General features: G+C 40.9%; 3 protein-coding genes across 10 annotated transcripts in view; 2 read left to right on the top strand and 1 right to left on the bottom strand.

Annotated features, from left to right (window-relative positions):
• Window positions 1-9,197, top strand: part of LOC139374627 (G1/S-specific cyclin-D2-like) — a 270,693-nt gene extending 261,496 nt beyond the window's left edge. For 4 of the 5 annotated variants that reach the window (XM_071115663.1, XM_071115670.1, XM_071115674.1 and 1 more), the window contains one exon: window positions 4,644-9,126. In XM_071115663.1, coding sequence (XP_070971764.1) covers window positions 4,644-4,826 — 183 coding nt within the window. In that variant the 3' untranslated portion in view covers window positions 4,827-9,126. Of the gene's footprint in view, window positions 1-4,643 lie in introns of all 5 variants that reach the window. The other variant, XM_071115694.1, reaches the window with a different exon arrangement.
• Window positions 9,198-11,617: 2,420 nt separating this feature from the next.
• Window positions 11,618-18,465, top strand: LOC139374652 (probable fructose-2,6-bisphosphatase TIGAR A). Of its 4 annotated transcripts, none has more exons than XR_011627719.1 (7): window positions 11,622-11,750; window positions 12,380-12,417; window positions 12,781-12,902; window positions 13,069-13,146; window positions 13,331-13,441; window positions 14,043-14,768; window positions 16,040-17,048. XR_011627719.1 is itself a non-coding variant. In XM_071115714.1 (6 exons), exons 1-6 carry the CDS (start codon window positions 11,719-11,721, stop codon window positions 14,409-14,411), a joined length of 750 nt encoding a protein of 249 aa, XP_070971815.1. In that variant the 5' UTR covers window positions 11,618-11,718; the 3' UTR covers window positions 14,412-18,465. The 4 variants fall into 4 exon arrangements, 2 of the variants coding, with proteins under 2 accessions (XP_070971815.1, XP_070971807.1); XR_011627720.1 differs by having other exon boundaries at window positions 11,623-11,750; window positions 14,043-15,191; window positions 16,730-17,124; XM_071115714.1 differs by having other exon boundaries at window positions 11,618-11,750; window positions 14,043-18,465.
• Window positions 18,349-27,062, bottom strand: LOC139374673 (fibroblast growth factor 23-like). The gene is made up of 3 exons (XM_071115734.1): window positions 26,594-27,062; window positions 22,182-22,285; window positions 18,349-22,020 (listed from the first exon to the last, which is right to left on the bottom strand). The coding sequence occupies exons 1-3, from the start codon at window positions 26,799-26,801 to the stop codon at window positions 21,643-21,645; spliced, it is 690 nt and encodes a 229-aa protein (XP_070971835.1). The 5' UTR covers window positions 26,802-27,062; the 3' UTR covers window positions 18,349-21,642.
• Between the last annotated feature and the right edge of the window lie 101 nt (window positions 27,063-27,163).

The raw sequence follows: 27,163 nt of genomic DNA, 5'->3' as shown, positions 1-27,163 counted from the left end.
AATGTGTATATAGCCTTAGATACACCTGGTGTGGCACAGAGAGTGGTCAGTCAGGTACAGCAGCCCGGTCAGTGAGCCTTCAGGCCAAGCCATGATGGGAGAGGCTTGCGCTGAGGAAGAATTAAAACTTTGTTACTAGGAGGTTTCGATTGGTTGTGATTCCTGTAAGACCAAAGGGATTCTCTGTTGCTGGGCTACTGTTGGTTGTTTGCTGCTTCTGTTTTGATTCTCAACATCCAAGAAGCCAAAAGCATTGCCAGCGAAAGGTAGGACGATAGAAAGTGGATTGACATAAAAAGTAATGTAGCTCATCAAATGTGAAACCTTCCATTGAAGCTAAATGCGCAGTAGGTCCTTCGCTGTTATAACACAGAGCAGGCTGAAACAGGAAGAGAGGAAGGGGCTAGAAGACTGTTTCCACGTTTTTGTCTGCTTTGCTTGGCAAGCTTACACTCTCACTCTCTCCCGTTCATCTTTACTCTGAGTAGCTCACAGGACACCAGATACACACACGCCCCTGTCCTCCACACCCCCTTCATTCCTCCCCTGACCCGCTCTCCCTTTTCTTCCCTTCCTGCATCCCTCCACTCATCATCCACCCCTCCTTACTCACATTGAGATCTTCTTTTAGCCAAAGTTGTTTCTAATTTCATCTGGAAGTTTAGTCTATTGAGCAATGATGTGTGTAATAATCTGGGTGTAACACAGAAATATAGCCAAAGGGAATGGTATAGCTCCTTGTGATGCTCAAACATGACATTGCTCAAAGCAGAGAGAGACACATCACTTTTGAGCTCACATTGAGCTTGTGTACATGGGGTCATGGGTTGCTCTGACCACCTCCAGGGTATGGCATGATCCCCCTCCTAAACACAGACGCACATGAACACGCGCACACTTGCACACACTCGCGCACACACACTGACAGGCCATGCTGTCTGCACAGAGTAGCACTGCCGTGTGGTACAGTAGTTAAAAAATTCCATGGTTTTGTCTGTCTGCTCAACTTCCTTCTTGAGGCTCTATGATGTCACAATGGATGCAGTGTTTGTCTTGTGGTTACTCCTCATACTGTTGATTGAATTGTCAAAATAATTGTAATACATTTTAATTTATTTGGGTAGAGTTTTTAAGATGTAAGAGTGGGGGAATGGGGACTCAGGATTGGATACAACATTCCCAAACTTCATTCCCAGTGTATTCCAAGTGCTGCCTTCCGTAGTATCTAAGTACCAAAAACCCTATCTGAAAACCATATTGGTGTTTTCAATAGTCATATTGAAGCCATTAAAGGTTCTCAAATTAAGCCTGTGGGCCTTGGCATGGGATCCAAACTGAAGTTATAAAGAGCAGCGTACAGGGGAATGTCTTTTAAGATGTTACGGCCTGCATTCTTGCGGTAAGACACTGGCAGTTCCTTTACATGTTTTGTGCTTTAGTTAATCTCAGAGGAGTAGATTTTTGGAGCACATGGCACATGTTGGTGGGAAGTTGGGGACCTCTGAAGCAGAAAATTGGGACGCTGGGCGACAGTCGTGTTTCCTCCACGTCAGCGCAGCCAGTTAGCGACCATGGGAGACGCCCTCCCTGAGGCTCCTCCACATGTTAGTGCTCTTCCAGCCCTATTCCTAGGCCCCCTAACCCTCACACAGCCTTCTCACATCTGTCCACATCCAGGGCCACTATAGGTAGAATACAGAATAAATATTGAGTTATTTAATATGAAGTGAGTCCATTTATCAGATACATTTGGCTCGTCCTCGATTGAGCCCAAATACAGAATTTGAATAATTAATTAATTAATTAATAATTAATTCATTCATTTACAGAGTAATTCACTAGGATCATATATCTAGCCTAAGTAGTGCATTTTTTATTTAGTATTCATTTCAAGGCTTTTCCTGGAGATTTTATATTGTGACCTTTGACACGGTGACCTTTCATAACTCTGCTCAGTTCAACTCCTAAGGAGCAATTCCCATGTGATAGGCCTCTGTTCTCATTTCACCAATGCAGCAGGCAACACTTGCCCAGAAGCCATTACACAGGTTCAAACCATGGCCCATCAGGTTTAAATTAGCTGTAAATGTCGAAGGAATGTTCCCCTCCTCACAAGACTAAAGCTTCTGGCTTGGGGGCTCTCTTTCTGATTTCCCACAGCCACCCGGCTGTTCCAACAGAGCTAAGGGTGCATTACTGTTGTATACCACCAGAAGGCTGCACTGTCATACACTGCAAGCCATAAGCATAGTGATACATAGTTATTACAGGGCACTAATATTTTAATAGTCAGATCAGAACTCTTCCTCTCTAATACTTCCAACCTGAGAGCTGAATCTTGGGGCCACAGCAGGCTGAACTACAGGATATTTCCTCTGTCCCACACCCTTTGAGGCAGATTCCTAAATCCCAATCCTGTAAAAACAAATCAGTCAGTCCTCCTCTCTTCCTTTCCTTTCCTTTCCTTTGGTCTCCTCATGTCCCCTACATCATCTCCCCATCGTGGCGGATACAAGGTCTGAGATGGGGAGGCTTAGGGGTGTTGAGAGGTTGCTTTCTCCGGAAGATTCTCAGGTACTTCCAGCTCTCTTTGATGCAGAAACCCAATCGGCCCGCTCTCAGGTGGATTCCCTACAGGCAGAGACTGGCTTGTTAAAAAAGCGCCACCTTTGTGCTCCCACAGGACGTGGATGTAATTAACATAGCTTAGCTTCAGTACTAGGGCCTATACCTGTGTTTTCACTGTTGTCAAGGCTACTGGTGAGTTGTGTGTGTGTGTGTGGGGTGGGGTGTGTCTGGGGTGGGGGGTGGGGGGGGGGGGATGGGGGAGGTGTTCAGTGCTGGGCCCTAGTGGGCTGAGGTAATGCTTGGCCTGGTCCTAATCACCGCTCAGCCGTAGCTCTCTGTCTGTGGGGGTGGCAGTCAGGGTAGCGGTCATCCAAATTCTGCATGGGCGCCGTTCCCTTAGTAAAGCACAGTACAGTCAGGAAACTGCAGGTCTGTGTCAGTGTCACTTCTGTTTTGTCAGAGCCAATGATTTATATACACACTAGATGACTGACAGGGGGCGCTGTGTTGAAGCCACGTGACTCCATCTTGGCACTCCCCCATTGTTGTAAAATAATATTTTGGAAGCTATAGAAATGAATTTGTTAAATGTCTACATTTGTTTTTGCCACATTTATTATATTACAGACACCTTAATGCATACTTTTAAATTAAATTATGTGAGCTATATATAAAAATTTAAAAATTAAACTTTTTCCTCAAAGTATAATTTTTTGAAAGTTCTAATGTTACTGTCCCCAATATCAAAAAAAGATTACTTAAATAGATATTTTTTTTATTTAAAAAAAAACATTTAATGAAAATACTGTAAAATTCCATTCATTCCTATAGAGGACTGCTTTTTCTGAGTAGTGCCAATATGGCCGACCGGTGGCTTCAAAGCCTCTCATTGGCCATTACATAGCATCATAAATCCAGGGTTTATATACATCAGGGGTAGGCAACTATAGATTCGGAGCTGATGGTTGGGGGGACAAGTAAGTTATCCGTAGTTGGCTAGCTACCAAGCAAGGGATAAGAATGTTGCCAGCCAGTATGGCAATGGAACATTTAGAAAGAACGACTGGGTCGCATCCATATATAGAGAACAAAAAGACTGAATGACTGGGTCGCGTCTCTGGCAACTGAAACGATAGAACGATCAGCCGGCTTGGGTAGAAACCCTAGATTTGTGTTGGGACTGCATCTTGTGGAAAGATACAAAAGTATGAATAAATTAATCAAAATATTTTTTTTAATTCAAATATTTCAATCGTTATTTGAATATGTTGGTAACCTGTTGTACAAAAATTATAATGCCCTTGAAGCCGGTGTTTGGAGGATATATCGGCACGGTTTCCCAACACACGTGCCAATATATCTTCCAAACACTGGCTTCTCAGGCATTATCATTTAATTGTACACTGCAAATTGACCACAACTAAGCCTGAAAAGAGATTGTATTTTTTAAATAATAATTGTATACCTTGATTACACTGAGACATGTTCACATATCTCAGATTTCCTCAATTAAACATTTTTTTTGCTTAATTCCTGGTGATTTTACAGTATTTTCTAACCAAAAAATAAACGAATATATGGGGACCAAAAAAACCTCATATACATCATTGGTCAGGGCTGGGGTTATGGATTATGGAAAGGATATGTAACCTTATCAAATATCAGGCAGGTAAGTGGCTGTCACGCAATATATCAATCCAGTAATCTAGGACATATTCCATTGTTTGCTTTGGCTGTAACTTGGAAGGTATTAAATGTATACTGACATCTCAGTCATCCCCCCCCCCCCCCTCCTTTGTTGATAACTTCTTATACTTACTACTATGATATGTGGTTGTCTTACCTCGCTATCTTAAGATGAATGCTCTAACTGTAAATTGCTCTGGATAAAAGCGTCTGCTAAATTACTCAAATGTAAATGTAAAAAAAATGTAATATTTCTGTATGTGTATATGTAAATGCACACGTGTCATTTTCTCTGAGTCTGACTTTATTTACATGTTTATTTCCATCTCCTTGTGTACTGTGCACTCTTCCTATATTTATGGACATGTCTGTTTGGTTGTGTGTTGCAGGACTGTCTGAAGGAGTGTCAGGAGCAGATTGAACGGGTCTTGGTGAGCAGCCTGCGCGAGGGGCGGCAGCAGCAGCAGCAACAGCAGCATCAGCAGCAGGTCCAGCATGGCCCCAGCAGTAAGACCATGGACGAGCTGGATCAGTCAAGCACCCCAACAGACGTTCGCGACATCAACTTGTGAGCCTGCAAGAAGCAGTAGCGCATCCGAAATAAGCAACAAATCAACATAAAAAAACCCAACAAAAAACAAACCACCCCTTGAAAAAAGGGATTTTGTAGAGATTTTTATTTTATAACACAGAAACATGCGCCCATGTATTTTACGAAATCAAAGCTATTTTTAGATATAAAATAGATATCCTTTAAAAGCTCTGACTTGATACACGAAAGCTCAATGGTGCCTCAGATATACAGAAGGGAAGCCAATCATATTTTGAGTTCTGTTTTTGATTGTTTAATCATAATAAAGTTATATTGAATAAGAAACCAATAGCTAAATAAGGCTTTTTAAAAATTAGTGGTGAGTCCATTCAAGGCTTGCATATATGGGATCACATTTGGGGCAAGGTTTTTCTGTTTTGTTTTTTTTTTTTTTTTTTAGTACATGTTGGTCTGCCTGAGATAGGAGCCCCATATGGGCTACACTGACCGTGAATGGCAGGGCTCAATATGACATGGTTTGGCTGTGTGTTGGTGATAAGGGTAGCACTTTGCATGAATTGCAGAGTATTGTGCTAAGAAAGAGACAAGAAGGGTCCCAAATCCAGGGAACAGCCAAGTATATAATAGTGAATTACATTGTTATTATTATTAAGAAACATGTTCGTGAATGAAGAGTAATAGACGTCAATAAGCTCTTTTTGTCAGGCTGCTTGTTCGTATGGGTGTGGGCATGCATCTCTGTGTGTGAGTGTTGGTGTGATTGCCGTGTGTGTGTGCGCGTGTGTGTGTGTTGGAGCGTTATGGCTTGGCACTTGAGTGGGAAGACTAGACTGGTGATAAACTATGGAACAGGCAGGAGACAGGGATTATTGGCAGGGCATCTATGTTATATCACTGCCTTCAGTTAATATGCGTTGTCAGCCATCTGGGGATCTGAGTCCACTTAGTGGGTGGAGGAACGGTGAAAGGGATGGAGAGAGGGGTGGCTGTGCTCCTTCGTTTTGTCTAGAAGAGTCAGCCGTGGACCCTCTGTTTAGAAGTTTCATTTTGAGGTGTTTGCTTTTCACTGCCAACATACCAATCAAATATTGCCAGATAGCGTTTTTGTATTTTCATGTTATTGTTTTGTTCTTTTGGAGTTATGGAAGGAGCTTCAGGCTGCTTAGTGTCAGTAAGAAGGAGTGTGTGCCTCTCTAAGTGGTGCCCTAGTATCTCAGACGAGAGTAGAGGAGGGATCCCTGTGGTGGATGGAAGGGGTTGGGGTTGAACAGGTGTAGAAAGGGTTTGTTGCGCTGCAGAAGCAAGCTGCTGTGTAGAGGGAGGAAATGTAGGTAAGTTGCTGAAAGATACAGCAGAGGAGCCTAATGGCCTCAAATTATATCTATCAGATTTCTGCGTTTTGGGCAGATCGAGGCCACAGATGACGAATTAGGATCAATACCAGACTTTACGCTGCCAGCTCATTATTTGAGAATTAACTTTATTGGTTCATTAGAGGACAGAGAAATGTATTGGAGCAGGGGAAGATTTGTGATCATTGCATCTGTAGTCCCTCATAGTTGTTTCAACACGCCTATGATTTCAACAGCAAAGTACTTAGAAAACATGCTCCCCAAGGGACAAATGAAATGGTTACGGTGTGGGAGTCTATGGATGTTTTCTGTTTTCTTGTGATCTTTTTCTTTGATTTAATTTGTAGGGCTGGTTTCCCCACATTGAGGCCTAACACCTTACGATATGAGGACATTCCGATCTAAAAACATTCCGAAAAGTGCAAGATGAAAGGGCCATCTGACCATTTCATGTGTTTTAGCAAATAATTAATGCCAATTAAAAAAATTCTAGAGACCTTTATGATTTCAGTTTTATGATTTTGTTTTAGAAGTTATCACATTATGAAATATTTGTTATACTTGAATTTTCTATTTGATCTGCTTCACAGCAACAAAAAAAGTCACATGGGTGATGAACTATAATGAAAATGTTACCATTAACATCAGATTTTTGCACATGTTCTGAGGGCAATTGAGGTTTTCTTTCAAACAAATGGAGCTGGTCTATATTCAAGGCTACCTTATTGATAGTTTTGCTCGTAGAACCTGGCCTATTGTCTATGGGGATACCCCTGTGTAGCTGTCTCTGTGTGAACCCCTCTCCTTCCGAGTGCTTTGCTGCTTCAGTCACTTCATTGGCATGGGGTTCAATCAGTTACCCAAACGTCAGAATTCAACAAATTCACTTCCAAGACTGACAACAGGGTACATCGCCAACACAAGGTAGCTTTCCTTTGACTCACACAAAATTCTCAATGCTACATTTAAAGGGGGCTTTGGTGTGTGTGTGCGCATGTGTGTGCTTGAGTGTTTGTTTGTGTGTACGTGAGTATGTGTGTGGTAGGTAGGTATGAGGGGAAGTTGAGGATTCAGTGTTTTAGCAGGCTAATGTTTTCAAAAAACAAATCTTATAAACCAGGCCATCTTCAACCTCTCAACAAAACTAGCCCCTGTTCATCATTGCCAAGAATGTCAGCCTTTTTTTGTTTTTTGCAAGCTCTATTCTGAGCAAAGATTATGATTTGTTTAGTTTTTGGACTGTTAGGTTTGAATTTGTAAATACACCTCCTTAAAGTTGTTTGTTTTATTTTATGGGGTGTCCAGACCTAATGGAGTTTGTGGAGTGTTTGTAAGGGGTTAGATACTGTATTCCAAAGTGAAGAGAGATGGAGGTGGTGTGAAGACATCATAAAGTGTCAATATTTGTATTGAGTTATTATTATTGTCTTTTTGCGCTGCTAAAAGCTATGATTTTGTTTCATTCTTATATAAAAAAAAAAATAACATGACTTAGTTGTGATGTCACTTGAGTGTGCTGCTATTTTATAAACATTTGTATTATAATATAATTATTTTACCGCTTAAGAGATACATTCAGAATACTGAAGTAGATGGTAATAGAAGAACATGAAATAAGTATTCGACTGGAAATGTTCTTTGTACAGGTTGCTTAGATAGCATGTTTTCTTTTCATTTTGATCTATTTTGCTCTCCTTTCTCGGTCACACTCTGCAAATGCGGTATCTCTATACCTCAGGTTTACTGGACAAAAAAAAAAAAATATCTCAATACCTCACAACTCTACAGTTTTTAGGGAGCCTGGGAAGGGTAACAGTACAGTAGGAAGCACAGTAGTTTGTCTGTTGTGAAATGTACTGACCGTGTTGGGTGGCATACATGCAAGGCTCCCACCTGGACTTAAACCCTAGTGGATGGGACACAACAACCAGTACCCACTTCCTCGGTCAGTTTAAAGTGATACCATGTTCATTGTGGTGCTAAATGTGAGATTCTTGTGACATTCATTGCAAAGACAAATGTGAAAATGTCTGAGTATATGGCTTGTACCAATTACATTAAATGTCAATAGATTTTGGTTCCTAAGCTTAATTTGATGAGCTTAGTTGATCTGGTATGTGCCAGGTTCTATTGTCTGGTAAACTTATACAAAATGGCTAAACCAATCAATCAAACACCTCACCACATACTGTATCTGACATGAGGAAGTGTGTTTCAACAGTGTGGATTTGTCTTTAGTTGTCCCCATCCACTATAAATTACATCATGTACCTCAGAAATGTCTGTTGCACAACTGCTGTTCAATAAACTTCTGCTTTAAAGAGTGTGACACCATATCAGTCCAATGTTATTCTCACTTCTGTTTTCTTTTTGTATGTCATTATGGTTAGTGGAGCAGATTGTGAGATGTGATTGTGAACATACAGTGAGGTGAACATTAGAGGTTGCTGTAGTCATGAAACCAAGAGGACTGGGGAGATGTTAGTGGAGTGGAGCTGAGATTGTGTGGCAGGCCGCAGTCTTGTTTTAAAAACAAAAGCTAAGATGACGGACATCATGTTTACCCCCTGCTTGAACCAAAATCTCCCATTAAGAACGTAGACAGCTTAACTCAATTGGATGGTAGACAAACAAATGAGGTGATTGTGGTTATTTCTGTTGCTTCCCCTGTATGACATCCTTTTAAACACACTCTAATCAGTCCAGTTTCAGGCAAGTGGGGGATTGCTGTCTGAGTGTGTCCTCTTACTCTGGGACCCTAAGGCACTCTTATACAGCTTGTGATGCTGTTTTTTTGGAGGGCTGGATCATGTAGGCCTAGTAAGTGAATAAGTTGGTTTCAAAGTTCTGTATTGTCAACTTCTGTTTATGATTAATCAGCTCTATATTGGTCTGTTTGAAAGGATCAGTTAGTGTTGTTAAGGATCAAGGCATGCTGTATGATCAATAAACTCACCATGAATGAAATCCATTGTCCCTGTTCTTTTTATGATTTTGACAAATTGCTTTATCTTACTAATAAAATCTTCTCTGACTCACTCTTTAGGGACCTTTTTATTGCAAACTGTTAAAGGCCCAGTACAGTCAAAAACGTGATTATATATATTTCCACACTATGAAGTTGGAATAATACTGTGAAATTGTGAAAAGTTATGATAATGCCATTTTTTGTGTAAGAGCTGTTTGAAAAGACCGCCTGAAATGTCAGCATGTTTTGGTGGGATGGAGCGTTGGCCTGCCTGGCGACATCACCAGGCAATATAAGTTAATAGACCAATAAAAGAGAGTTTCGAACCTCTCTGCCAATAATAGATGGTTTTCAGGTTAAATATCCCTCCTATTAGGCTTGTCCAATTAGGTCACGTAGACCACTCCCAGACAGTCTTAACTAAATTCTTGATTGAGAAATTGCTTTTCTGTTTCTTTTTGACTATTTATATTGACAAAAACAACAGTAATGTACTTAATTGTTACCCAGAAATGATTTCATATTTAAATACCAAGGTCTGCATTGGGCCTTTTAAAGCAACACATTTTTTAAGCAGATATAAACATAGTTCACAGGATGAGTTGGATAACAAAGCAGGCACTCTATCATGTCGGAATTCTCTCTTAAAACCTCTTTCCGCTCAGATCCCTTTAGCGGGATCATTTTCGTCAAAATCTGGTGAATTGCAGAGCGCCAAATTCAAATTAAATTACTAAAAATATTTCATTTTCATGAAATCACAAGTGCAATACACCAAAACACAGTTTAACTTGTTAATCCAGCAGGCGTGTCAGATTTCAAAAAGGCTTTACGGTGAGAGCAAACTATGAGATTATGTGAGGACAGTTCTCAGCAGACAAAACATTACAAACAGCTAGCACCAAAGTAGATTGGTCACGAAAGTCAGAAAAGCAATACATTAATCGCTTACCTTTGATCTTCGTATGTTTGCACTCACGAGACTCCCAGTTACACAATAAATGTTTGTTTTGTTCGATAAAGATTCTCTCTATATCCAAAAACCTCCATTTGGTTGGCGCATTTTGTTCAGTAATCCACAGGCTCGTGCGGTTACGACGGGCAGACAAAAAATCCAAATAGTATCCGTAAGGTTCGTAGAACCATGTCAAACGTTTTTTTATAATCAATCCTCAGGTTGTTTTTACAATAAATAATCGATAATATTTCAACCGGACTGTAGCCTTTTCAATAGAAGAGAGAAAGAAAAGGTCTCGCTCCCGGTGTGCGCGCATGCACAAATCTGAGGACATCTGGCTATCCACTGACGCGATGGGATCATTCTCGCTAATTTTTCAGAATAAAAGCCTGAAACTATGTCTAAAGACTGTTCACACCTTGTGGAAGCCATGGGGAAAGGAATCTGGTTGATATCCCTTTAAATGGAGGATAAGCTTGCAATGGAAAGAGTAGTTTCAGAAAAACAACACTTCCTGGATGAATTTTCCTCAGGTTTTCGCCTGCAATATCAGTTCTGTTATACTCACGGACAATATTTTGACAGTTTTGGAAACTTTAGAGTGTTTTCTTTCCTAATCTGCCATTATATGCATATTCTAGCTTCTGGGCCTGGGGAACAGGCAGTTTACTTTGGGCACGTTTTTCATCCAAACATTAAAATACTGCCCCCTAGTCTATGTGCAATCATGAGTCTAAATACAAAATCTGGATTGAATCTGATGTATGGTTCATAAGTAGAAGATGATTTTGAGCATTAGCGTTACATATGCAAAGAATAAGTTATTAATAGTTCCCTTGTTTAAAAAAAGTATTAATTTTAAAAAATCAGTGTGGTTCATCTTAGGTACGTCCATGATAGCAATGACAAGATGATAGGCCACTGTGAAGTGGATTTAGAAAGGATTTAAATGGACACGTAAAATCTGATTTCCTGATTTATCAATAACTCAACCATCTCTCAATCAATCCCGGTTTGCGTAGCTTGGATTTATGGTTCATGAGAAGCAGTTTTCCAAAATGTCCAAAATTGAGGAAAATGTATCCTGGACCTTTTGGGTCATTGAGACAATTTTTTTCAGCATGAGGAAAGACACCTACACACAAAGTTTCAAGTCTCGAGGTAAACGGGGCTGCAGATATGACTGTTTCTAGTGAGACCACTTATAGCAGCGGCACCTATAGGCCAATCGGTGCCGTTGATCTTGACCAAGTTTCTCATGGCTTCTAGTTTCTGGGTGCCAAATTAGAAGAAAAAAAGTTACCAATCTATGCTTGAGTGATTTGACTATGGGAAAATATGTTTTTTAAAGAATAACAATAGGTTTCACAGCTTCGCTGAAACGCTAATAATGTATAGGCAATTTGTTTTACTGCATTTTACATTAAATACACCATATAAAATGCTATATTACCATTTTAATGTCATTCCTGTACTAGAAGGGACATGGCCAATCATATTGCAGAGCGTCTTTACGTCATTACCGTATACACAGACGTGCTCGTGCTGTGTTTTGCAGGTGACAGGAAGAAAGTTCATTTTGAAGAATTGCGATTTAAGGTTCATCAACTACCTCAAATTTAAAAGGATAACAATGCTTACCTTTGGCATAACGATAGTTCGACAGTAAGTGGGCATTATTCAGAAGATACTAGCGGTCGATTCATTACTATTCAGTGTATGTGTGTTTCAATTTGCAATGCAACTGTAAACTGTAGCCCGATACTGTTGCTACATACAGTGAATGGTTATTGACAAGGTGCACGTCAAAAACGGATAAATGCTTATCATAGTAGAATTTAGAATTTGAATGGCTTGCATGCTATCAGTGCATGGCCACCGCACAGACGAATTACGCTGAGCTGGTGTCGCATTACTCCAGTCTCCAGCGGCTGAAGTGAACGTCAACAAAAAGGTCAGACTGAGTGTGAATGTTCAGCCTTGCTTCTCATGAAATGTCAAGGAGTTACAGCAGTCCTGTTCAAGTCGATCACTGCTTCAATAGTAATACAGTTTGATTAAAGAAAAATACCCTACTACTAACTAAACCATCCGTTTAGATATATTTCTCATTAGATGGGGCTGTCTATTCTATGTTATTATTGTCTTATTACATGCTTATAGATAGAATACAATTCAATACCGAACTATCTATAAGCATGTAATAAGACAATAATAACATAGAATACAATTCAATACCGAACTATGTTATTATTGTCTTATTACATGCTTATAGATAGTTTTTTTCCCCCCAGTGGTGAAACAGAATGGAATAAAAAAGGCCTCCTACAAGGTATGATTTACTGTAAAAGCACATCTGTGTCTTTGTTTTGATACTGTGTTGGATACATTAAAGCAGTGGTTTCCAACCTTTTTCGGTTACTGTACCACCAACTGAATTTTGCTCTCCCCGGAGTACCCCTGAAATACACCCCCCCCTCGTGCATTTTGGTCTCATGAGCCTTCTCAAGTAACACCTGTGGTCCTAGTACCCCTGGTTGAGAACCACTGCATTAGAAAGACTCTTGGATGAAATGCACAAAGTTATAGCTTTGGAACAGATCATCCCAATAGATTTCCTAGATTTCATGTTTCAATGGCATATCACTGTGGCCTAAAGTATCACGCCAATCCTGGGCATTTCCCAATCCCCCAGGCCAGGCGATAGACTCGTCTCTATCAGACATAGGGATGCAGCAGGCAGAGGCTGCAGGAAAATATCTCAAAGACGTCAAGTTCACCAACGTGTTTGTCAGTGACATGGCCCGTGCCCGCCAGGTGAGTGGTGATGATGTCACAGACCCCTTAGCATCTTTTAGAATATAATTGGACCCCATTATTATGTGTTGGGATGGCCCGCGGATTAGATTTGATTGTGTAGGTAGAAGTTTATGAAAAAAATCTCTCCTGTATGTGAATGGTTGTTTTGTCTGTTTTGTTACAGACTTGCGAAGCAATTGTAAAACACAACAGTAGTTGCTCTGGCCTAGAAATTGTCACCGATCCATCACTTAAAGAGAGGGTGAGTACCCTTTCTCTGGGCTGAAGGTTGTCAATATCTTGTTTCCATAGATGCGGTTTTCATTCTCAGTGTGTGTGTGTGTTTGTTTGCGCGTGAGGTTGTGTGTGTTATACATGACCTTGTTCTATGACCTTGTGTGTTTTTGTACTCAAGGCCATACAGTAAAGAGCCTGTTATTTCTCAGAGTTTTGGGAGTGCCGAGGGGGGCTTGGTGGTGGACATGAAGAACATGGCTACAGCGGCTGGTCAATCGTGGCTGGACTTCACTCCTCCAGGGGGAGAGACTATAGAACAGGTGAGTCACTCTGGGGGATCCTGAGGGCATTGCTCTCTCTATCTCTCTCTTTCTCTCTCTCACGCTCTCTGAAATACTACTGATGGGAGACCAGATGCAATACATTTTAGCAACACTAGATGGCACCTTTAGCATGCTTTATACAGGGTAATCCATCCTTGACTCTGAAGATGTCCAATACATGTTTTGCATAACAGGTCCCTTCATCAAATTAATTTGATTGAGGTTTGTCTGCTTGATGCTTTTGAAGTGGGGATCAAAGTACATAGGCCTTTGGTGCCACACAATGACCGTTTGAAAAGTCGCTACTTCAGTTGGAGAAACTAATTTAAAGTGTGGGGGAATGTTCCATTGAGACCAAGAACGTACATTGACTTGCCAATTAGGACTCAGCTTGCAGGTCACACGTTCAGTGTCAGTGTGATCCAACAGCTAGTTTATGTAACAGAATGGCCCCCGGGCCCAGTAACACTCTAGCCACACAGGACAAGCTGTTGGCCCCTCCATCAGGATGGTGTCAACCAGTCTGTTGTGTGGGTGGAGGAAGGGAAGGGGAAGGATGATTCTGTGTTGTGAATAAGAGTGCTTTGTTCTGTATTAGATGAAGATGCGGATCAAAGAGTTTCTGGAGCACCTGTTCCAGCGCATGGTGGCTGACCACTGCAGACCAGGACAGAGGGAGACAGGGATGCCAGAGGGGGCTCTTGCAGGCAAGCCAGATGATGGGACCAGAGATGTTCCTGCCCATGCCCTGGTGGTCAGCCATGGGGCCCTAATACGTGTGGCCATGCGCTACCTTGTGGATGAGCTAAAGTGTCCTTTACCCCAGGGGTTGGACATGTCCCATGTGATCGCTCTCTGTCCCAACACGGGTATATGTCGGTTTATCTTCACTGTGACAAAAGGGGATGCGGGCGTCACTCTCTCAGCCATCCGCTGTGTCTTCATCAACAGGTGCGAGCACATCTAAGAGGAGGGGTAGAGTGGAGGGGGTTGAAGTAAATAATCTCCTGGTGCACACTATAGGGCCGACTAGAACCGTATCGTGCTGTTTAGGATATTTTCTTTTCACATTGTCCTTTCTAGCATGGTTCCAGCAACTATGGTAGATAGGCAAAGTGGTACTGGGCTGGCCTGACTCGCCTTGGCCTCTTGAGTGTGAATCGGGCTGACTAAGATATACACAGACTCCATATAGGAATCTGGTTGAGTTATTTAAAATTATTTTAAGGCATACACTACCCGTCTAAAGTTTCATAACACCTACACATTCAAGAGTTTTTCTTTCTTTTTTTGTCTTTTTTAAAACTATTTTCTACATTATAGAGTAATAGTGAAGACATCAAAACTATAAAATAACACATATGGAATCATGTAGTAACCAAAAAAGTGTTAAACATTTTCTATTTGTGATTCTTCAAATAGCCACCCTTTGCCTTGATGACAGCTTTGCACACGTTTGGCATTCTCTCAACCAGCTTCATGAGGTAGTAACCTGGAATGCATTTCAATTAACAGGTGTGCCTTCTTCAAAGTTAATTAGTGGAATTTCTTTCCTTCTTAATGCATTTGAGCCTATCAGTTGTGTTGTGACAAAGTAGGGGTGGTATACAGAAGATAGCCCTAATTAGTAAAAGACCAAGTCCATATTATGGCAAGAACAGCTCAAATAAGCAAAGAGAAACGACAGTCCATCATTACTTTAAGACATGAAGGTCAGTCAATACGGAAAATTTCACGAACTTTGAACGTTTCTTCAAGTGCAGTCGCAAAAACCATCAAGCGCTATGATGAAACTGGCTCTCATGAGGACCATCACTGGAATGGAAGACCCAGAGATACCTCTGCTGCAGAGGATAAGTTCATTAGAGTTACCAGCCTCAGAAAATGCAGCCCAAATAAATGCTTCAGAGAGTTCAAGTAACAGACATCTCAAAATCAACTGTTCAGAGGAGACTGTGTGAATCAGTCCTTCATGGTCGAATTGCCGCAAAGAAACCACTACTAAAGGACACCAATAATAAGAAGAGACTTGCTTGGGCCAAGAAACACGAGCAATGGACATTATACCCGTGGAAATTTGTCCAAATTGGAGATTTTTGGCTCCAACCGCCATGTCTTTGTGAAACCCGGCGTGGGTGAACGGATGATCTCCAAATGTGTATATCCCACCGTAAAGCATGGAGGAGGAGGTGTTATGGTGTAGGGGTGCTTTGCTGGTGACATTGTCTGTGATTCATTTAGCCAAGAAGGAGAGTGATGGAGTGCTGAATGAGATGACCTGGTCTCCACAATCTCCCGACCTCAACCAAATTGAGATGGTTTGGGATGAGTCGGACCACAGAGTGAAGGAAAAGCAGCCAACAAGGGCTCAGCACATGTGGGAACTCCTTCAAGACTGTCGGAAAAGCATTCCAGGGGAAGCTGGTTGAGATAATGCCAAGATTGTGCAAATCTATCATCAAGGCAAAGGATGGCTATTTGAAGAATCTCAAATATAAAATATATTTTGATTTGTTTAAAACTTTTTTTGGTTACTACATGATTCCATATGTTATTTCATAGTGCTTTTGTCTTCACTATTATTCTACAATATAGAAAATAGCAAAAAATAAAGAAAAGCCCTTGAATGAGTAGGTGTTCTAAAATTTTGGACCGGTAGTGTATATGTATTTGTCTGATAGTATTTTAATGTACATTATGCAACACAAAGAAGATTGAGAAAATAAACAATCATATTTTGAAGCTCTCCTATTCCATCTCATCACTGCGTGCATAACCAGCTGACTTGTTAAAAACCTACAGCACTGTCTTTGAAATTCAAATTTAATATTCATTGACACCATCTAAATGTTCTCTATGTTACCGGTAGTTTTATTTGGTGAGTGAAATGTGGACTTTTGGCTTATTCTACAAATGTTCAAATAAAAAAAATGCTAATAAAAAAAGAACACTCTTTAAGAAACATTTTAGAAACAGACTTGTTTATCCAGGCACAATGCCTTTTCGTATTACTTAAACTTTTGGCTGGTTTAATGTATTTCTTTATACATCTTATAACGTCACATCTCCTTCTTGCAACTACTCATATCATGTTATATCTGTTGTTGTTATGAAAAACAGAACTTCATGCTCATGAAAGGCTATTTGTGATTGACCAGTTTTACCTCTTGGAATCCAACCACAATGTTAATGAATGAATGCTGGGTAACACTTTATATGAAGTTGTCTAAACCTATGTAGTAATACTGTAATTATACCAGTAATACATAGTAGTCAGGAGAGTAGGATAATTGCATTTTAATTGCATAGTAATTGAGTTTTTGCCTTTACAAAAGAGGGAGATGGACCGTTCTTCCTTCCACTGGCGTAATAACTAAAACCACTCAACCCCATTACTATGCTATTAGAAAACAACAATGTTGTGACTGTAGTAATTACAGCATTACTACTAATGTAAAGTGTTACCTAGAGCTGCATTGAAAGCAGTACAAACCAGGTGTGATTATGAACCTAGTGTGAAACAATTCTTTCAAATGCTATGTACATTAGTAATATGTCAGAATTAGTCATATTTAGATCTGTTTCCGTTTACACTAAACAAAAATATAAATGTAAAGTTTTGGTACCATGTTTCATGAACTGAAATAAAAGATCCCAGAAATGTTCCATATGCACAAAAAGCATATTTATGTCAAATTTGTTTACATCCCTGTTAGTGAGCATTTGCTTCTTGCCATGATAATCCATCCACCTAACAGGTGTGGCATATCAAGAAGCTAATTAAATGCCACGATCATTACACAGGTGCACCTTGTGGTGGGGACAATAAAAGGCCACTCTAAAATGTGCAGTTTTGTCACAGATGTCTCAAGCTTTGAGGGAGCGTGCAATTGGCATGCTGACTGCAGGAATATCCACCAGAGCTGTTGCCAGATAATTTAATATTAATTTCTCTACCATAAGCTGCCTCCAACGTTATTTTAGAGAATTTGGCAGTCCATCCAATAGGTTTCACAACCGCAGACCACGTGTAACCATGCCAGCCCAGGTCCTCCACATCTGGTTTCGTCATCTGCGGGAACTTCTGAGATCAGCCACCCGGACTGCTGATGAAACTGTGGGTTTGCACAACTAAAGAATTTCAGAAACCATCTCAGGGAAGCTCATCTGCTTGCGCGTCATCCTCACCAGGGTCTTGACCTGACTGAAGTTAGGTGTCGTAACCGACTTCAGTGTACAAATTCTCACCTTCGATGGCCACTGGCATGCTGGAGAAGTGTGCTCTTCATGGATGAATCCCGGTTCAACTGTACCAGGCAGATGGTGTGGGCGAGTGGTTTGCTGATGTCAACGTTGTGAACAGAGTGCCCCATGGTGACGGTGGGGTTATGGTATGGGCAGGAGTAAGCTACTGAAAGCAAACACAATTGCATTTTATCGATGGCAATTTGAATGCACAGAGATACCGTGACGAGATCGAGGCCCATTGTCGTGCCATTCATCCGCTGCCAGCACCTCATGTTTCAGCACAAGCATTTCCCTACACCCGCAATATCATCTGCTAAACATGTGTATGTGACAAATAAAATGTGATTTAATTATGCAGCAACTTCACACAACCATTGAAGAGGATGAGCCAACATTCTACAGGCCACAATCAACAGCCTGATCAACTCTATGTGAAGGAGTTGTCACGCTGCATGAGGCAAATGGTGGTCACACCAGATACTGACTGGTTTTCTGATCCACACCACCACCTTTTTTAAAGGTATCTGTGACCAGATGCACATTTGTATTCACAGTCATGTGAAATCCATAGATTAGGGCCTAATTTATTTATTTCAAATGACCGATTTACTTTTTGAACCGTAACTCAGTAAAATCTTTGAAAATATTGCATGTTGTTTATATTTTTGTTCAGTGTATATATTTTATGATAAGACAATAAGCATCCATACAAAATATTACACATTATAAATAACAATATGTGAATACATTTGAATAAATACATTATATTGTGATGGCTCATTGCTTTTTCCTAATGGTGTCCAGCACCAGCTAACATTTGGTATGGTTTCAAATGACAGCGAAACACAACCTTGATATACACTACATGACCAAAGGTATGTGGACACCTGCTCGTCAAACATCTCATTCCAAAATCATGGGCATTAATATAGAGTTGGTCCCCCCTTTGCTGCTATAACAGCCTCCACTCTTTTGGGAAGGCTTTCCACTAGATGTTGGATCATTGCTGTGGGAACTTGTTTCCATTCAGCCACAAGAGCATTAGTGAGGTCAGGCACTGATGTGGGGCAATTAGGCCTGGCTCGCAGTCGGCGTTCCAATTCAACCCAAAGATGTTTGATAGGGTTGAGGTCAGGGCACTGTGCAGGCCAGTCAAGTTTTTCCATACTGATCTCGACAAACCATTTCTGTATGGACCTCGCCTTGTGTACAGGGGCATTGTCATGCTGAAAACAGGAAAGGGCCTTCCCCACACTGTTACCACAAAGTTGGAAGCACAGAATTGTCTAGAATGTCATTGTATGGGCTCCCGAGTGACGCAGCGCCTCTAGCATCTCAATGCTAGAGGCGACACTACAGACCCTGTTTCGATTCTAGGCTGTAACACAACCGGCTGTGATTAGGAGCCCCATAGGATGGCGCACATTTTGCCCAGCGTCGTTAGGGTTTGGCCGGGGTAGGCCGTCATTGTAAATAAAAATTTGTTCTTAACGAACTTGCCTAGTTAAATAAAGGATAAATAAATAAAAATACAAAATGCTGTAGTGTTAAGATTTCCCTTCACTGGAACTAAGGGACCTAGCCCGAACCGTGAAAAACCATCCCAGACCATTATTCCTCCTACACCAAACATTATAGTTGGCACTATGCATTGGGGCAAGTAGCATTCTCCTGGCATCTGCCAAAGCCATATTAGTTTGTCGGACTGCCAGATGGTGAAGTGTGATTCATCACTCCAGAGAATGCGTTTCCACTGCTCCAGAGTCCAATGACGGCGAGCTTTACACCACTCCAGCCGACACTTGGCATGGTGAACTAAGGCTTGTATGCAACTGCTCAGCCATAGAAACCCATTTCATGAATCTCCCGATGAACAGTTATTGTGCTGACGTTGCTTCCAGAGGCAGTTTGGAACTCGGTAGTGAGTGTTGTAGCCGAGGACATGCAATTTTTATTCGCTACGCATTTCAGCGGTCCTGTTCTGTGAGCTTGTGGGGCCTACCACTTCGCAGCTCAGCCATTGTTGCTCCTAGACGTTTCCACTTCACAATAACAGCACTTACAGTTGACCGGGGAAGCTCCAGCAGGGCAGAAATGTGATGAACTTACTTGTTAGGAAGGTGGCATCCTATGACAGTGCCACGTTGAAAGTCACTGAGTTCTTCAGTAAGGTCATTCTACTGCAAATGTTTGTCTATGGAGATTGCATGGCTGTGTGCTCGATTTTATACACATGTCAGCAACGGGTGTGGCTGAAATAGCCGAACCCACTAATTTGAAGGGGTGTCCACTTACTTTTTTATATATAGTGTATTTACCATATTTAAACATTGTGAACATCCACCACAACCTATAGATTGACAAAATATAGTAATACCATAGCACATCCATTGAAAAATGGTCTTCAATTAATAGAAGTTACAATGCATTAATGCAATGTTGTATCAATTAATATTTACTTGTCAATTTCAATAATTCATACAGAAATGTTGGTCCATTTTGACATACATAGCAAAATCTCATGCAAAAAAATTGCAACATCAGGCTCAATGCCAAACCAGTTTAAAATTGTACTTTTTAAAAGGAGTTAAAAGGACCACATGACACTGGTTCAACCCAGGCATTACCCAAAAAGGACAAATTGTTTAATGTTGCCAAACAGGCCCCTTATCAACTGCTACGCAAACGTCTCTCTGTATGAATTGATATACGATTCTAAGTAATGTAGAAAAGGAAATGGGTGACCTGCCTCAACTTTTTATACACTGTTATAAAAACAAGAAGTGCCCATTTCATAATGAGCCTGCATATTTTCAGGATGATTTGATTGGTTTTCTCTGTGTCAAGGATGAAAGTCCAAACTGTTTGAAAGTGTTTTGCAATGTAAATATTTAAAAAGTGCAGGGGCGGACTGGTCATCAGGCATTTCGCGAAAAATTCCAGATGGGCCGGTTGATTGTTTACCTCGTGGGCCTGCCTAACTTGTTTTTCTTTGTGCAAAATGATCATCATCATCATCAGGCTAAGAATGGAGGCCACAAAATTGGTCGCTGTCTGGGCCTTGAGGAAAGAAATGGGCCGGTGTGTTACAAATGCCAGGGCCGATTTCTGGTCCCAGTGAAAAAGTGCATCACACCCTTGCATAACCAAAGGGTTGGCTTCTCACTGCACTATACACCTGGTCTCATCCACCCATTCTCATCCACTCATTAATGACCTTAAGAAGAATCGCAGAATATGGTGAATTTAACTAAACGATGGAGAGTTGACTGTGGGATATTAGACTGCTTCTTGTGTAAATATTTTCTGTCTGGATTTTAATGATTTGTATATAAGCATGTAAGACTGTTTCTCATGATGCTCACTGATCAGCTTTCTAATTCACCTCCTTGTTTCAATCTAACGTGCTCCTTCTCAAGTTGTATTGTGACCCCACCATCCAGACTACGATTGCAAAACCACAAACTCATAAGGATTGAGGCACTGGTGCATGGCATTACTGTATATCCCTTAATGTTATCTAGCAAAAAGTTTAAACATTTTCCAGACAAGCTTCAAATTCAAAGCTCATTTCTCTGGCCTTACGAGTCAAGACATTGGCCAATGCTTCACTCTTTCTCTGCATTTTCCATTTTTAAAATATATTTTTAAGCTATTTTCTGACTTTATTGAACAGTTAGAGCAGGACTAGGCAACCTTGGTTCTGGAGTGACGCAAGGACTTCATGTTTTTGATTTAACCAACTTGGAAGACCAGGTGTGTTGAATTTAGTCAATTTGCTCATTTGGTCTGGTGTGATGCCTAGTTGGGGCAAAATCCTGCAAGCACTCCAGGAACAGGATTGCCTACCCCTAAGATAAAGAGAGAGGATGATAGTAGGGAAAGAGAGAGGGCAGTAGGTTGGATTCAAACCTATGACAACACCGTAGACGTGTGCCGGAGGCATCTGCTTAGACCGCTAGACCACCCTGGGCCACTTTGTCTGCCTTTTGCACAGCCATTTTGGTAGGACTGCCTGGGCTATTGGAATGCAACACCCGCAAAGGGTCGTCACAAGAAGTGATGGTCTCCTTGGAAATGGCGCCAGCTCGTTCTTGGTCCTGTTGCATAGCCAGGTCCTGATCCTCCATGGAGTCTGCATCTGGGTTCTCCTGTTGGCTCCTCTTCCTTCTGTAAACCATGTGTCTCTTTAACAAGTCATACCCTTTCACAGGGATCTCAGCCCCTTCCAGTAGGAGCAACAGTCCATTGCTGGATGAATAGAACACGTCAACATGGTTCTCCATCCGCCTGTGCTGGAAAAGGCACTGTTTCCTGCTGAACATCATCTGGTAGGGAGTGACAACAGAAACACAACTTGAATTTCACATGAATAGGTTAAGTGATTCTACGGAAATTAATTACACAATGAATGTGAGGTGATTTGGGAGAGCAGATTTGACTGTTCCCAGAGTGGCCATCCATGGATGACTTGCCATGCAATACCTACAGAACTGAACCACTTTTCCTCGACGTCGACACATAAGAAACGTTTACTTTTCAAGTCCAATATTGACACAAAGTCACTTGTTTCTGTTCTTATTGGGAGGACAACTATGGAAAAATAAAAAAACATGTCACAATTTCATACTGTACATAGAGACAGACAATGGATTAAACAATCCTAAATAAGGCACTTTGTTGAATTAGTTAATTTTGACATTATCTGTACAGTTGCTTTAGTTTGAGTGTGAAAAGTTGACTGAAATCTGTGTGTGAAATTAACTATAAAATAAAGCATACCCAGCTAGCACATAACGTTCTGAGAACCATATGTTTCTTAGAGCTTGGTGAGAGCGTGGCTGTCCTATGGTTATTTTACATACAACATTCCCACAACTTTCTGAGAATGGTGCAGGATAGTAAGGCTGGGATGATACCAGTATCATAATATTTATTTTTCCATGGCAAAAATGAAAACGCAGAGCAACACTCTTTGGTCCTTTAAAAACCTGCTGTATGTAAAATACTGTGTGCTATGGCTTGAAAATATAAAAATAAGTGTGCCTGCCTCTGGATGACAACAATGTTTTTTTCCAACATTAGGGCAGTTTTCCTAAATAAGTTAAAGCCGTATCGTATTTCGTTTCCTTGACGCGATAGTAATGAGTGTCACAATACAGGTATCAACCCCTACAGGATAGTTGCTTCACTTTGGAACATTCTCAACACACACACACTTGGAATATTCTCTAACAGTTCAGAAACAACATTCTTCTGTGGGAATTTCAGAACTTACGGATGAAGTTTCCTACAGGTTTCCTCATGGTTCTATTTAAAATCATGTTCTCAAATTGTTCCCGAGAAGGTCAAGAAAACTTTCCATAAAAACCGCAAGCAAACTTTAGTAACGTTCAGAGAGACCATTCTAAGATTGTTATTGAAAAACATACATTCCGTTCTCAGCATCAACACAACTCTCCATCCTCTATCTTAAGTGTGTTGGCCATGCCCACTAAATTGGCAACACCTGATCTTAATGAGTGCTTGTTTCCTTTGAAATAGGGTCTGTTTGAATAGACTAAAAATAACAGCTTTATATTGGTAAGAAAACACGACATGTTAGCTCCATCCTGGTGGCGTAGTGGACTAATTCCATGTATATTGAACAGAAGATTAAAGGTTAGAATCTCACAGCTGCCTCGTTATTTAAATGTATGTGTTTGCATGATTAATGCCTAAGGAAAGGAATTTCCATTGTCCTATCTTGTGCTTTTTTTTAAAACCCAAAATAAGCTAGCAGTGTTATTAAAGTCTTATTGAAACATTTAGTTTTTTTTTTTAAGTTATAAGAAAACTCCTAATAACCTATAATTTCCGTTCTCAGAGCATTAATAAAACTTCCCAGGAAAAGATTTAAGGAACCAGAGTAAAACGTTCTCAGAACCTTCCTGCAACTTAAAAATAAACGTTCCCAGGACAGTCAATTTTTACTTCTGCTCTCAGAATGTTTAAAAAATGTGTTTTACCGGTCAGAAAACATATGGCTTCGTTCCTGTGAAACAAACAGAGCTGCCCGAAAACATGTGGCGAGACAGCATTTGCCTTTTCAATCTGGTGGGGCACCACTTTCAAAGCAGCAGCACCGAACAAGTTTACCATATTCATTTGTTCACGCCATAGAAAAACGTAGAAAATGTTTTGCAATGGAAAAGAAAGCAGCCGTTTCTTATTGGACAAGTTGACATAGTACCTCCCCCAATTAAAGCCTGTTTTCCTTGGTTTTGTCAAGTGTCCCTGAGATTTCACGTGGTAACCCCCACACTCGCGGCAACAGGTGGGTTCAGTCACAGTGGTCTCCTAGCTACAGCGTCTCATCAAACATGTCTCCCGACAACTACATTTGATTTCACCAGCACTTGATTTCTTTCTTCGCTCCTCTCCTGGGCTTTCACTAGAGAATACTGCCAAAGTCAAAATTGTCTATATCGTAAAAATGTATGAAAACAAAAATGTGCTTCTTGGTCTTCATTTAAGGTTAGGCACAAGGTTAGCAGTGTCGTTAGGTTTAAAATCTGATTTTAAGATGAGACATTTTTGAAATAGGCGGGGTTTATAACTTTCTGGCTGTGTTAACTGATGACTGTCCCTCTCCTGCCTGCCTCATGAACGAACACAAATGTTCATGGAAATCAAGGTATGTGTTAATAAAAGCAGTTAAGTCATCCTCCAAAACTAGCTAGAATGATCCAATCTATAGCTAGCTAACAAAAACTAGTAGCTTTAGTAGCCTAGCTAGATATCTGCCCTTAAGCAAGGAAGTTAACCCCCAACAACAACTGCTCCCCGGGCGGTGGAGAAGGTGGAAAGTTTTAAGTTCCTCGGTGTACACATCACAGACAAACTGAAATGGTCCACTCACACAGGCAGTGTGGTGAAGAAGGCGCAACAGCGCCTCTTCAACCTCAGGAGGCTTAAGAAATTTGGCTTGTCACCCAAAATCCTGACAAACTTTTACAGATGCACAATCAAGAACATCCTGTCGGGCTGTATCACACCCTGGTACAGCAACTGCACCGCCTTCAACCGCAAGGCTCTCCCGAGGGTGGTGCGGTCTGCACACCTGGGGCAAACTACCTGCCCTCCATGACACCTACACCACCCGATGTCACAGGAAGGCCAAAAAGATAATAAAGGACATCAACCACCCGGGCCACTGCCTGTTCACACCACTACCATCCAGAAGGTGAGGTCAGTACAGGTGGATCAAAGCTGGAACCGAGAGACTGAAAAACAGCTTCTATCTCAAGGCCATCAGACTGCTAAACAGCAATCACTAACTCAGAGAGGCTGCTGCCTACATTGAGACCCAATCACTGGCCACTTTAATAAATTGATCACTAGTCACTTTATACAATGCACTCTAAATAATGCTACTTTAATAATGTTTACATATCTTACATTACCGATATCACATGTATATACTGTATTTTATACCATCTATTGCACCTTGCCTATGACGCTCGGCCATCACTCATCCATATACTTACATGTACATATTCTCATTCACCCCTTTAGATGTATGTATTAGGTAGTTGTTGGGGAATTGTTAGATAACTTGTGAGATATTACTGCACTGTCGGAACTAGAAGCACAAGCATTTCGCTTCACTCACATTAACATCTGTAGGTGACAAATAACATTTGATTTGACATGGACGTCGATTAAGGCAGGCTTACCGCCTCTCTCTGATTCAGGGGGGGTTAGGTTAAATGCAGAAGACACATTTCGGTGGAATGCATTCAGCTAGGTAAATGTGTATGGCACAGCCCCATAGTCAAAGCACAGATGAATTGGGAAGATACATCATCTATAATAATAATAATATTTTGACATAACCTACGAATAGGACCCATAGTTTTACCTGACTTGGGCCCAGTTTCCCAAAAGCATTTTAAGGCTACGTTCATCATTAGAACCGTCGTAGGAGCATCCTTAGATCTCTGAGCTGTTTCCTAAAACCAACGTTACTAAAGTTGCTCTTGAAAAACACTGGTTATTTAATGACCGCCTCAGACTACTCGAACAGCTAAGTACGTTGTGAATGCCTTTTTGCTTCTCTTTATACACAAGATCTCAGTTAAACACAAAATCAAGATGTTTGTCTTTATGTGGTTGCTGATTAACTTTAGAATGAATGTGACAGTGACTACAAATACAAAGCTGCTCATTTCTTTGCAAAACAAGCGAAGGACATAAAGACACTTTAAATGAAAACCCAGATGGCTGCATTAAAAGAAATACAGTATAGGCTACATAGACCTATCTATTTGAATAATATTGAAATCCATTTTATGGTAATGAAATTTAGTTTTATTTAATTATTTGTACACTACTTTCGGTAATGTTGGCCTGAATATATTTAATGGTGTAACATGTGCCAAATCCGGATTTAGTGCATTGTTATAGGGTAAGCATTAGAATAAGCCGCCTCAATATTTGTAGTCATATGTGATATCTCTAGAAGCTGTTATGTCATCAGTATTGTGGAAAACTCAAATATTAAGGTAAGATTGGAAAGGGAGATCCGAGAGCAGTGTTCTTTCTTCTGATCCTTTCAGTATCAACACATTTAGCGAACATGCTCTCTGCGTGGTGTTTTGGGAAACGAATGCAGTAGGAAATATGCATTGTTGAAACCTAGGCTTACTAATGTTTTATCACTATCGGGAAACCGGGCCCAGGTCATGAGATCAGGAAAAACTCCAGGCCCCTGAAAAGACACGCAATACTTTTGTCACACCACTTTAGAACCTGTGGTGACACATCTGAACCAAAAATGTACATTCCCACAACTTCCAAGGAACCAAATGTGCTAGCTGGGTAGTATGAAAATAGTTCATTAAAGAAAAATACACTTACCGAAAGAGTTTGTGAAGATGGCTTTCTTTACATGTCCATTCAAATTCACCTTCCATAAATAATGTCCTGTGTCGACAGACTCGGAGCGCGCGAGGATTCCTTTGATTGTCCTGTGCGGCGGCGACAGGTCTAGGTGTACAGGGAAACAATTGACCGGAATGGATTGTTGTAGAGCGGCCAGCCAGATCACGACGAGAGCCGGTTGCATGTTGGGGAAATGTGCCGGTTCACACGGTAATCCTGAGGTGCTCAAGGTGCAGTGTTAAACACAATTGACGGGAACAGAGGCCACAAATTAAATTTGAAGACTGACAGCTCTGTAACTGGCCCAACCCTGTCGATACTTTTTTGGCTGACCGGATGTGAAGTTGAGTTTCATGAACTCTTTAAATAACACGGCTAACAATACATTATGCTCGCTCTAACCTATACAAAAAACAGGTGTCAAGCTCAACAGAATATTGTATGTGCGGGAAATTATCTATGTATTATATAATCGTGTAGCCTACATTTCCAGGGAATTTCACCACCGCCCCTCACTTTAAAGGTTAAAGGTAACTGGCCCATATG

The sequence above is a fragment of the Oncorhynchus clarkii genome, chromosome 2 (genome assembly GCF_045791955.1).
Source record: "Oncorhynchus clarkii lewisi isolate Uvic-CL-2024 chromosome 2, UVic_Ocla_1.0, whole genome shotgun sequence".
Lineage (NCBI taxonomy): Eukaryota > Metazoa > Chordata > Actinopteri > Salmoniformes > Salmonidae > Oncorhynchus > Oncorhynchus clarkii.
Note: the sequence above shows the minus strand (reverse complement) of the source record. Positions and strands in the feature narration are given on the sequence as shown.

What these genes read in the sequence shown, in the direction of transcription:
- LOC139374652 (XM_071115706.1), top strand. Translation starts at nt 11,719, where the DNA reads ATGCTTACCTTTGGCATAACGATAGTTCGACA. An exon ending in TAAAAAAGGCCTCCTACAAG is followed by an intron (nt 12,418 to 12,780) that starts GTATGATTTACT and finishes CCAATCCCCCAG; the next exon opens with GCCAGGCGATAGACTCGTCT. An exon ending in ACATGGCCCGTGCCCGCCAG is followed by an intron (nt 12,903 to 13,068) that starts GTGAGTGGTGAT and finishes GTTTTGTTACAG; the next exon opens with ACTTGCGAAGCAATTGTAAA.
- LOC139374673 (XM_071115734.1), bottom strand. Translation starts at nt 26,801, where the DNA reads ATGCAACCGGCTCTCGTCGTGATCTGGCTGGCCGCTCTACAACAATCC. An exon ending in CATCTTCACAAACTCTTTCG is followed by an intron (nt 22,286 to 26,593) that starts GTAAGTGTATTT and finishes ATTTTTCCATAG; the next exon opens with TTGTCCTCCCAATAAGAACA. An exon ending in AGGAAAAGTGGTTCAGTTCT is followed by an intron (nt 22,021 to 22,181) that starts GTAGGTATTGCA and finishes ACTCCCTACCAG; the next exon opens with ATGATGTTCAGCAGGAAACA.